The sequence below is a fragment of the Hesperophylax consimilis genome, chromosome 2, assembly GCF_061612785.1.
Source record: "Hesperophylax consimilis isolate HC1 chromosome 2, BYU_Hcon_1.0, whole genome shotgun sequence".
Taxonomy (NCBI): Eukaryota; Metazoa; Arthropoda; class Insecta; order Trichoptera; family Limnephilidae; genus Hesperophylax; species Hesperophylax consimilis.
In genome coordinates, this window is record NC_142837.1 from 8,187,583 (window position 1) to 8,200,909 (window position 13,327).

General features: G+C 33.5%; 1 protein-coding gene across 3 annotated transcripts in view; it reads left to right on the top strand.

Annotated features, from left to right (window-relative positions):
• The window catches only part of LOC149425662 (gonadotropin-releasing hormone receptor-like), a 395,919-nt gene that overhangs the window by 143,407 nt on the left and 239,185 nt on the right, over positions 1 to 13,327 (top strand). For all 3 annotated transcript variants that reach the window (XM_089640947.1, XM_089640963.1, XM_089640955.1), the window contains one exon: positions 6,440 to 7,451. In XM_089640947.1, the coding sequence (XP_089497073.1) occupies positions 6,846 to 7,451 (606 nt within the window). In that variant the 5' untranslated portion in view covers positions 6,440 to 6,845. The remainder of the gene's footprint in view (positions 1 to 6,439; positions 7,452 to 13,327) is intronic.

Below are 13,327 nucleotides of genomic sequence, written 5' to 3' on the forward strand. Positions count from 1 at the left end.
TTAAACACACGGTAAGTCTTCAAATACCCTTCCTTATTGCAAGACGGTCCAGTTCGAGCTCTTGCCTGGACCCAAATCTGACTCTGACTCGCTGCTGAATTTTCTCCAACAGCTGCTTTGCGTAATTTTCGGTCATAGTCTTATCGGTCTGCAAGGTATTGATGTCAGCAAGGGCCGAGTTGAAATTACCTCTAAGTTTTTCTTTCTCATTCAATAGTTGGGCAACGGAGCCGAGAATACTTGTCACTTTATAAGCCACTGAGCTGCTGCACTTTGTACACTTTTGATAGCTTTTCGGCCAATGCATCTTGTAGGGCTGTCAAAGTAAGTTTTGTCCCTGAGAGAATCTTCTGGTCTGATGTATTACTAGGGCCTGGGTCGATTTTCAGCCTCAATATCCGGCGCGGGTGACAGAATCCGAATCATCAGAGTGGTAGTTATAGGGGAAGTATTATTAGGGCTTTTTTATAGTTCTTACTTTTGTCCATGAATTTATATTATAACATTTAATACTGATAATGCGTAAATGTCCTGTTTGAAAAAAAATCATCAATCAATGAGCCCTTTTGACCGTTGTAACCGCACTTCTGTTCGAGAAACAGTGAAATGAATAGTTAAAAAAACAAAGCCAAAAAAATCTCCGGAGAACTCTGCCACAGTTGTAATTTTCTTTGCTTTTTACGTCGTATTTTTTCTTCCGGAGGATTTGTTAAAATGTCGTTTTCTTAGTATAAACGACAGCTTGACGGAGCACGACAAGTATGTACGATGAAGGTAGTATAGTAGTTTTGAAATATGTTGTTAAAAGTTTCATCGCATACAAATATATTGTAACAGGTCTGAAACAAACCAAAACTGCAACTAGCTCTATTGGTCTACAATACTGAAAATATTTAGGTTTATTTTTAAATGATGTTCAAAGATATATTTTGTGGTTTGGATGATTTTTTTGTAATTCATTGGTTTAGTCGACTTATCATCTTTGAAGTTTCTCCAATGCCTTGGCAGTAGTTTATTCCATATCCGATGGTACCATTTGTTTCATCAACATGTTCCTTAATCTATTATTCAGTTTTCTTTTAGAGAAATATTAGCTGGACCGAACCAGTAAACATATTGTAACAAACCTCTGTAAACCTGTAGCTACAAGGAAACTGATTGAAGTCTTTCGTCGTATGTCACTTCAAAATTAACTGTAGGTAAAACTTACGTATGATTTCTACAAAAATCTTGAATAAACTCTTATTATTATTATTGTATATATGTAGCGATAAAATGAGAAAACTTAAAGTAAATTCCGTGTATCAAATATTGTTGATTCAACCAAAAACGTGATTTGTGCGTAACCGTATAATCGTATTAGTAAGATAACAACCCTATACTGTTCATGATAGAATCTATGCTTAACATTCCACTAAATAAGAGAAGTTAAACCATATGCGGGATTCTACAAGCTACTAGCCAAAATCAGACATCGATACAAAAAAATATGTTTTTGGCGAATAAAAACCATGAGTAATATATTTATTTTTTTGTCTCCTGAGAACAAGCTTTATAAAGAGAGTGTATGTAATATAATATGTGTGGTAATAAAATTGATAATGCAGTGAAAAAAAAATATCATCGAGATAAAAAAAAAATTCCAGATCATTTACCTACTTTAGTCCGGAAGTCATAAAATTGGCATTACTAATATCAATAAATAATTCATAAATAATAGCAAATCTTAATGCGTGACGTCATTTTAATTAAATTATTATCTTACTTTGTTCACACCACTATTTATTAAAAATTATCAACGTATTTCAAAATGAAGTCTCTTCATATTCACTACGTTTTAGTATACTTTGTAGCCTGATGAAGACACCTTTGGTTTTGAAACATGTTGAAAACATAAAGAAAGTTACTTATGTTAAAGTGAAAAAACATGATTGTATTTGTCATGTCTCTGCTTTACTTGCAGATTACTGTGTTGGGAACTCTTTGATAAAGTAAAAGGTTCTTTTACTATAATTGTGTTTATTAATGCAACAATTAATAAGTCTGGATTTAGCTACACTGTTTATTACCCGAGAGTTGGTAATTCTCTGTATCTAGAATCTTATTGTCTGTCAATAATATCCCACAGGCAATTGCTACACTCTAGCGACATCTGTCGGACAGCTTTATGACTAGTGCCATCTATTGCTCGAATACTCAACTTATTACCATACATCACACCCTCCCGACCTAATCTAAAACCCTAGGCTACAAAAATTACAATGCATCATTATCACAATTGATGCTATAAAAATAAATAAATAAGATTTTAAATATTTCACTTTAACACGATTTTACATTCTAAATTCAACAACAAAAGACATAATTTAAAATATTTTATCTTAAGTATTTCTGTTTCTCTGGGAGGGACCTTCAGGACGACTTTAGCGAAGTCTTCCGTCCCATGGTCTTGGTTGAGTACTAGTCTGTTCTCGATCTTCCATCGGTAATCTGAAATCAGGAGAACTCCATGTTAGCCCCTTTAACAAATTTGAGGTCCTCAACTCGTCTGAAGCATATTTCGTGAACTCAGACGCGACGGGTAGGCCTTTTTCTCCACTCTCCTCTTCCCAACTGACAGATAAACTTCTTAACTGATCAATATGCCTCTTCGAAGTCAACGGAGTACCACAGATCCTAACGATATAAACTTTTTTCCCATTTTCTTCTCTACAATACCTCTGACCCAGTAAAATTTATTCACCTGTCGAAAATCTTTAACTAGACATTTTTGTCCAGTATGTAAATTTTTAATTTTAACTCACCCATAATTCCTGATTTGATTATCTTGACTCATTTTGATATTATTGTTAGCTATTTTTTTTGTTCTGATAAATATTCTCGAATGGTTTTGGGGATTAAACTACTGAAAGTTGGTTTCAGTCTCCTACCAAAAATCAAGATTGCCGGTTCTAATCCAGCCGCAAAATGTGGTGAATTCCGATAGTCCTTTAAAAATTCAAATAATCTATTTTTATAATTTACTTTAAATTTATTCCTAACCATAATTTTTTTCTAAAAACTTTTCATAGTTTTTACCGCATTTTCAGTTAACCCATTACTCTGACGGTGCTTTACCGGAGAAGTTAAAAATTCTATGTTATTTCCTTTAAGAAACTCTTTAAATTATTAACATTTATTTCTGATTTTACCTCACTGGCACTATCCAAATTTGACATTTTAACTGCAAGTTCCTCTAGTTCGTTATAAGATAACTTTTGCCCTTCTACAAATATTTTTTCTTTCGCGCGCTGGTAACATACCGATTGCAAACATATCAATACGACTTTTTTTCCATTCTCGTTTCAAATTCTCCTTTTCCTTAAAAATAGAGCGATTTTTGTTACAATGTTTGTCTAACATCGCTAAAAGTTTATCAAATGATAAGTCCGTTACTTTACTTGGAAAACACAGATTAACTAGTAAGGTTAACGTTTCTGAATCTAGGAGATTTAATAGAAAAGTCCGTTTTTTCTCCGCACTCGCTTTCTCATCATGGATCACGAAAAATTGCTCAATCTGGAGCCGAAAACTTACCCAGTCTCCGGAAAGATGGTTGAATGGTGGAATTCTACCCGATTCCATAATTCACCCGGAAAAAATAACGGCAATAACAATAACAATAAATCTCTCTCAAAGAAACAGAAAAACTTATTTTAGGAGCTCTTGAAATTTTTCTCGATCCTGTCCATTGTAGTGTGGCTATTAGGCGTCCTACCCACTGTGTGGGCAATAACATATTGTACAGTCAGTTCTATAATAAACCCCTCTGCAAGCTGATGTGCCTTTCAAGGCTACCTTCATACATTACAATTTTGTTCTTTGAATTTCTGGTTCCTGCCGGATTTCTCGTCCTCCGACGAAACTCCAATAGTCCTCAGTTGGTCCCAAAAATATATGATCCAATAATCCACAACCGGATTGTCTGATTGTCGTCTTGATCTTCTTAGAGAATATTTTTTTTTTCTTTTTTTCACAGTCAGTAGCCTCTGAAACAAATAGCTCCGAGGATTCTCCTTAATCCTGAACGTTTAAAATTGCCAAAATTGCAAGTTACTCCTGTGACTTTCGACTTCCGTGTCCAGCACAAATTACTGTTGACACACGTAAACTTAACTTATGCTATGTCTCTGTTTTTTTTCTTGCAGATTACTGTATTGGGAACTCTTTGATAAAGTAAAAGGTTCTTTTACTATAATTGTGTTTATTAACGTAACAATTTATAAGTCTGGATTTAGCTACACTGTTCATAACCCGAGGGTTGGTAATTCTCTGTTTCTAGAAGCTTGTTGTCTGTCAATAATATCCCACAGGCAATAGCTAAACTCTAGCGACATCTGTCAGACTCTGGAGTCATTTTTATGACTAGTGCTATCTATAGCTTGAATACTCAACTTATTACCATACATCACAGTATTGTATAAATAGCCTAAATTATATATTTTCACATTTTGTTTCAATGATTTTGTTTACAACATATTTTTAAAAACATTTATTATTTTAAAAGAATGACAAATATTCCCGGGTTACAAATAACTTTACAATATTTGAAAATATCCTACTACCACTACAAAGTAGACACAAAGAAAGCGGAAAATGTTGCTAGTGTTGAGATGGAGGACTTTGCCAGCCGAGGAATTTAACACACTACTCCTGGGTGTGACAAAAAATTTGATGTCAATTGATCCACCGACTGGTCATCTTTTATTCACAACATTTAGAAAATTTTATTGTTAGGGCTACTTTCAAACCTTAAACTTAGAATTTCTAAAAAGCATCATTCGTAAAAATAAATATATCAAGCAGAACTTATAAAATTATCCTTGTACAGGTATATGAATAATGAATCGTATTGGTTACTGAAGCTGAACATTTAATTCCTGATACTTACATTGCATATAAGGTTCTTTTAAAATATAAATACGTGCTTATCTGGGGGGAATAGTAAAAAATATTGACTCATTTAAAAGATTTCCGAATTATTTTACTGATGCAAAATAAATCATAAATTCTTTTGTCACAAGGAATCATCATTTCAGCTTTTTAGTCGAACTTTGATAATAAAGAGGACAGAGTGACCATGTTTTAAATATTTTCAGTTTGAATTTACATATTTAACCAATAAAAAATTCTTTCAGCACTTTTTCAATGGAAGCTAAAAAAATCATTCGAACGTAATCTGTAAAGGATAGCGTTCTTTGTTTGTGTTAATTTCTGTAACATACATTTCCATTTTGTGTGAGTTTTTATTGGTTTTTCATTTGTCATTTTCCACATTGCTACAATAGATAAAATTTGTAAGATATCTTTTAGCTTTCATGTTTTTAATCACTTGGGCATAAGCGTGCCTTTTTAAATTATTTCAGTTCCATGAGTCAAATTTCATATTCCGATTTTGAACATCGGCGGAGCAAATTTTATTAGCGAATTATTAGTTATGAATCAAAACATTTAAATGCTTCTTAAATTAATGGAAAAACATTTTAAAATATCCAACCCTCTAATTAAAGCAGCAATTCGAGCGTTAACTTTAACAGACTCTACCTTTTTCTTTTTAAAATTTGAAATTATGTAAAACATTTTTTCCAACTTTAGTCAACAATTATGAAAATGGATACGGCTTTATAAACGCTAATTATTTTGAGCCCATTTTGTATAATTATTCAGTACCTATCTACGTTAGATTTTACAACTGTAAATATCACTATCTCTTTTTAACAATATAGCAGAAAATTGTGTTCTGAGGCGGAAACTGTCTAACGTTGAACCCTAGTTTCATGAAATGTGCACATAGTGTAGTCGAAAATAAAGTTTATCGACACAACTTTTTTCGAAACAATATACGAGTAGATTGAAACGTTGTTTTAATCATTAGCTTTCAAGTATTGAAATCTCAATGTTTCTAAAAAAATGTATTTCTTAGTAGTACAATTTGGTACACAGAAGAGATAAAGTGATTTGTTCCCGAAGTTATTCTAATATCTCTTTCTAATGAAATCAATCGTAAATTTTTACACTTTTTTGGAAAAAATTTCAAATTCTTTTTTGACCATATTATAATCATTCTTAAGGACTGAGCGATGACCAACACTCAATGAAATCACCCAAACAATAAAAGCAGTAGTTATAATAATAATGTCATAATGTTACCTACCTAAAACCAAACTTTACTACTATCTAGCGTTTGACCACTGCCCATTGCTATTATTTATGCACTCTATTAGTCTATACTCTATTATTACTGCAAACGAATTAATAAATTTGTTTTACTGCTCTTGTAGTAACTTGTGTATTGTGAATTTATAGCGATTCCTGTGGATCAATATGTGTTGCCCTTTTAACAAATGTTTGAGTCCAACAAATTATAAATGATGTTAACTATTGCTTTTTATCTTTTCAGAATATTTGCGGTTTGCGGTATCCAGATGGTGGTCTCAAAAGTTCTCTGCAAGGCAACCGCAATATTTAATAAAAGTTCCAACAACGAGTTTTCAGTGCTTCAAAGTGTTTTTGAAAACTTTTGTCGGTGATATTTAGACACTAATTTAAATCGTGGGTGTTTTATATGATTTCCACTGAAACACAAACACTGTTATATGTTTGATTAGAACACAAATAACGATGAGTTCCAAGCATTAAAAATGATCGTAAAATCTGTTCATGTGTAATGTGAAAATATGTCTCGCTCGTTATACTCAATAATTTTTAATCGTAAACGTGATTTTTAGTGCGTAGCCAATAAATGTAATGTAAGAGATATGTAATTAATTTTTAATTGCTGGAAAGAAGTGATTAAAATAAGGAAAATGGAAATCGGATCCAGCGGGACAGAGCTTCTACTGGGGATTGAAGAGTGTGAACAACTAAGCGCTTTTAAAGCTAACAGTAACTTAGACCCATCAGCTTTAAATGGTACACTTATACCAGGGTTGTTGTCTTACAATGGGAGCATCATTTGTTTAGATCATGCGCCACAATTCACCCATGGAAATTTTGTTAGAACTATAGTGTTGGGGATTCTTGCTTTTCTTTCTCTAATTGGGAATCTTGCAACGATATACAGTATCAGACGGAGTCAAAAAGCACGTCGGTTCTCCCGCACGTCATGTAGTGCAATTTATAGTTTGATTCTACAACTTTCTGTGGCGGATCTGCTTGTGACGGTATTTTGTCTGGCGGGAGAGGCGGCATGGAGTTATACTGTGGCTTGGTTGGCGGGCAATTTTGCCTGCAAGTTGTTCAAGTTCCTGCAGATGTTCAGTTTGTACTTAAGCACGTTCGTGCTGGTGCTGATTGGAGTGGACCGCTTTATTGCCGTCAGATACCCCATGAAGAATCTCTCGACTGGAAGTAGAGGTACCATATCGCTTATCGTCGTCTGGGTGCTCAGTGCGATCTTAAGCATACCTCAGGTAAATATTTTATTTATTCATTCTACGGTGTTATGCTTGACATCAATTAATACATTAACGTTTGTTTTATAAAACAAATCACGTTCTTATATGGGATTACACATTGTTCATTTGGATTTACAACAATAATGAGAAAATAAATAATAAGTATGTCCACGTATAAACATAAATCTATAAATATTTTATTTGTCTGTAAATATAAAAACCAGATTTGCAACAAATACTTCACGACCGACGAAGGGCGGGTGAAATTACTTCACGGGCCGCCCGTTATTTTTTATTGTGATGAAAAATATCCAATTAATACATAATACCATCAAAATGTAAAACATAAAAAGTTTTACAGTTACAACCCTTTTCTCTTGTGTTATTTGATCTATCTAACTAACCATTGGGTAAATAATATGAGTGTATAATATAATATATAAAATAATATATATATATATATATATATATATATATTATAATGCCGCATAACTCTGTACAGGCACACCAAATCTGCTTCATCCACATTTTCAAATCGTCTATACATACCTACTATTCTTGTTTTCCAACTCTGGACATGACCTTTAATACTATGCAACTGTTGGAATCTTTTCTGAGCTTGTGTGTATTAAATAGCATGAGATTATCTCTTCAATGGTTGTAAGCAGTGGTGGCCGTGGTCGACATTTGTGAAGGTTCACAAAGTACCAAAACTTTTCACTTTGAAATCTAAACCCCCGATCTGGCTGGATACTTCTCCCCAGACATCATTGCGACACAATGCTTGACAAAAATTTATCACTCGTCTCATAATGACATGTATCGAAGAAAGCTTTAAGCGGAACATTGGCTGAAAAAGAGTAGATGTTGAATTGAAGACCCAATATCAACAACAATATCACACATACGCGGTCCTTTTAAACCCTGCTATTGAATAAACCATTCCTTCGATGTAGTGGTGTAGTGTGAAAATGTTGGGAAAGAATTAAATGTACCTGCGCTGGTAACTGTTCACAGAATATGCAAACAAGTTAGTCAAACTCAGGATTGCAATCGAAAACGAACTGCTACGAACATAGGCACAGTCACTGAGTTATATGTAAATAAAGTCAACATTCCTCGCAATATCAGTGAAAATGTTGTTTCCGTGCGGGAAGTAGGAAGTAGGAAGCGGTGTGTGGCGTCTGTCGCCCGAATCCTTCCAACCGCGAACTCAAAGAACGAGCCAAAGGTGCCGAATGTTCTACAAGTTTTTAAGGGTACGTATACATTTGCGAACCGAAACGCGAACCATACCACGAATTACCATTTGCGGTTCCTTCTTTTCTTTCCCATAAGTTGAGGTTCAGTTCGGCAGTTAGGCTCGCGGATGTATACGTACATTACATATTAACTGGTCCCAACTGGTTCTTACTGGATGAGTAAGTAAAATGAAATGCGTATAATTTTTTGATGTAATTTTCCATCAGCTACTGTTTAAATGACCGAAGAGATGTGAAGAATTCACTGATGAGTTGAAAATGCAATCTCATCTACAATCCGCAGCATTTGAGCTCGCAGCGTACATGGATGAAAACAAGTCTTTTTTCTATGTTATTTGCATGTTTTATTATTCTTAAATTTTCGTCTTCCGTTTTGAAATAATACTTTTACAAAAACAAATAATTGTTAGTTGTACGTAGATAATCTATGAATTTACTTTTGTGAAATCGAATAGTGCTGATGGGGTAAAAAATGCGATGCAGTTTCGACCAATTCACTTGTAAAATGTTACCGATAAGCTCAGTTGTGAAATTTACAATTAATAAAATGTTTTTATGAACAAATACAGTTAAGGAAACGCAAAAATATTGATTTAAGTAAGTACTCAAACATGTTGACAAAATAAAAATATGTTCTGTCTGTAAGTTGAAATACCTTACTAGATATGTTAACATTTATTTGACTTTCATTGTATACTCGAATATATGTTCACTACAGTCAAATGAAATGTTTTTTTTCTTTATTCATAAAATTTAAGTGATTACAATTTTTTGTGTTCTTTACAACCACCATACTACGCAGTGTACAACTTAATTTTGAGTACGATGAAAATAAAAATTAAACATGAATATATTTTTATTAAAAAATAAACAATACAGGAATACTGTTGAATAAATCAAAATAAAGAAGTTAAATAAAATAAAGACAGATAAAAAAAATAGTTAACATGTCGTGTTATGTCTAGTGATTTTTAATAATTAATTGAATGACTTACTATTTTAAATAATTTTAGTTTAGTCGTACCATGGTAAAGAAGAAAGTATTAAAAAAAAGTTTATTAAAACTTTTAAAATACTCCTCTGCCCGGAGTAAAAAAGAATAATAAATTAAATTTACGTGATGGAATTCATTATATTTTCAGCAGCCGAGAGATCATTCATTTTATGTTTTTTTCTTAAATCTAGTGTTGAATACCTTTTGTGAATAAGATTTTTTTAGTTGGGGATCTAGCCTATAGTACTGATATCTCTGCCTATAGTACGAGTGAAGGGTACTTGCAGACGATTCGTTGTGGCACTGCGGTCGTGTTACACTGAATAATTGAAGTTGGGACGCTCTCTATAGAAACAATAAATAAATAACTGACGGACCTTGAGGAGTTAGCATTTTATTTTTTTATTTTTTTTATTCCAGATCTCGGGGAGGGTGGTGCAATCCCACGAGCTCCATATTGTACATAGAATATATATAAAGTAAATATAAAAAAATATTTTAAGATAATACATACAAAATAAACGAAAACAAAAGACAATAATAATAATAATAGTAATACAAAAAACATAATGAGATTAATGTTTTTTAAAAAGAAAAAAAAATATTTAAAAAAAAAGTTTTTTTATCTATGACATCAGGATTTGGCTCCATCGCTTGTAAATAAGTCCCTGCCAGAAGTGCAGTGCTGCCATCACAAGACCGTTTTCGCTCGTGGCTAGTCGTGTTCGAAAGCTGGTGATCCGTTTTTTCATTAGTGCTCGGAATCCGGGAGCACGCCTTTCTAAAAACATCTCAGTGGCACTGAAGTACCAGGACAGCCCAAAAAGTATTCGGTAGGAATTGTTGTACTGTACTTCCATTCTTTTTAGAGATGCTTTGTTGAAGTTGGTCCACAGCTCCGATGTATATAGGCTCGTGCAGTATGTGTTAAAAAGTTGCCTTTTTGCTTTTGGGCTAAAGTTGTTATATCGTCGAGAAATCATATTTGCTCTGATGCACAGTGATCTTCTCTGTCGCTCAATATCCGTATCATCATTGAGCTCCGCTGTTACAATGTTTCCTAAGTATTTGACCTCCGGTTTTTCACTTATTTTTGTGCCGTTTAGGCTGACGGGTAGTACTTTTGTAGGGCCTGCGCCCGTTTTAAATACTAGTAACACAGATTTAGTTGGGTTGTAGACCATGTTATGTTCAGCGGCATATTCTTTTAAATAGTGCTTCAGTGGGATGTCTGTGAGATGTGTTTATCATTACCTTTATTACTGTTTGCTGCGCTATTTCGAGTGGCAATAAGATGGACAATGCTGCACCTCTCCAGATAAACATGCCATGTGAAATTATGGATTCTCGAAGAGCATAGTATACAATTTTAATCAGTTTGTTACCGAGGAGAGATCTTGAAAAATATATAAATTAACAGACCCTAGCCGTTTTTTGCATATAAGTTCTCCAGCACAAACGGCGGTCAATGTGTATCCCCAAGTATTTAATTGATTCTACCGTTTCTATTTTTTGGGAGGTACAGGAGAAAGAGCATAGGCTGCAAATGTGTATTCGTATCGAACATTTTGAGTCCGATTGTGCTTTTCTGTCAATGGAAAAACATGTGTGTTTTTTTTAGATATTCGGTGTTAACAGATTATTTTTAAGCCATTCACTCATTTTTATCGTTCCTTTCTCGGTCAGCTAAGCCATTTCTTCAATGTAATAGCTGTATCATCAGTGAAAATGAATATTTGATCACCTTGAAGTTTTTAATTACGAAGATCATTAGTGTATATCAAGAAGAGTATCGGGCCCAATACCCTGCCCTGAGGCACTCCATAATCAACATAAAAAGAGCTAATCAATTTACAGCTAATGCGGATGCTTTGTGAGCATGAGGATGGGTAGCTATCATAGACTTAATTACATAAATATATCAATGGTCGCTATGGATCCATTCTAGGGGAAGATCTCTGATACCAGTATATTTTAATTTATTCAACAAAACAGTGTCAAATGATTTGGCAGGTCTAGGAAGACTACGATTCATCAAGATTTTTTGAGATATATACTGAGAGAGTGCAAACTGGATCCCCCTTATATATCTCGCTTCTAAAGCCGAACTAGTTGGGGGAATAGATCTATTTGATTTATAGGTTGCTTTCTAGTCTTAGCTCAATCAGTTTGTCCAAAATCTCAAAAATCGGGGAACACACCTGTGGACATACTGAGGTTACAGATATAGGTGATAGGCTTTAGCACGGAATTTTTACAGTCCTGTCGCAGTCTGATAGGAATTATATCTATGCCAGCGACAGAATTGTTTTGGTCTGAGGTCTGGGATTATTTTTATATTTTTTCTTCGTGTGTTGGGTGCAAGAAAAATGAGGTAAGTGTGTTTATTTGCATTTGAACGCATCTTTCAAGATCACTTTCTGAAAGGCCTACTTCCTGAAGAGTTATGCTGACATATTTGGTTCCTACGTTCCTAGTTATGCTGAATTTTTGTGGTCTACGTCAACATTTTTCTTAAGGATATGATAATTATCACCCTTTTTGTTTTTCCGGATTTAACCTTCCATTTTAATTATGTTCGATGTATTTCGAGGATTTGATTTATTTTCTTGTATGAGTCTGTGATAGTTGTTAACCTTAGAAGTTTTTATGAAACTCTTACGTGTATTACTACATATATTGTTTACAGTTTTCCCGTAGTGATTGATTATACGGCTCCTCAGAGAGACGCCTGTGTAGTCTATCACGCTTGGTAATGGAACGTAATATCCATCAGTTACCCATTATTTATGCACTTCGTTTAAAAAGTAAATTAAAAGATATTCTCGAACATGATATGAGTTTATTTGTAAGATATTCAGTTGAATTATTAACATTTCCCTGTTCAAATACCTCTGTTTTATGTGCTTAAATGTAACCGAGATGTAATTTATTTTACAGGGGATTTTATAAGAGTAATAAACTTAAAATAACAATAAAATAAGGGGTAACTCCATCATAGTCCATCCACACAAGTAAAATAACGTGGGAATCAAAAGATCAATTTACATATTCAATAATATGTTAATGGCATCAAAACTCAAAACGCACCCAGTTACATTGTACATTTCATCCATGGTCGATAATTTATAATATCTTCGAATAATATAGCGTAGTGCAATAACTTTAGATTGAGTGAAAAAATAGTATTTTAAAATGTGAGTAAATCATACGTTTTTCATTTATCCGTCAAAATATTTAAAATTGCTTACGTTTATGTTCTTACGCGTTTGGCGTCTTTAATCGGAATCTGAAATTATGAGTCTATAATCTATATTTATTAATACGTATTTTAGACCAAAAAATTCTATTTGTATTAGGACTCCTGTAAACTAATAATGTACTTGCTGATTGATTTGGCTTCACGTGGAGTGCGTGGAAGTGTAAACAGTAAAGTAGATATCTTGTCGGAATTCATACATTTACGCACGTTAAGAATAAATTAACTGTAACTATGCCAAACATATTTTCACACTAGAAGTAGGTAGTTTTGAAGTAACTACATATTTTCGTTTTATATGTGAAGCAAAAGAACTTCAATTTCCCATGGATGAGGAAAGGAGTATGGTTGGAAAGCACCTGGATTTTCACATATG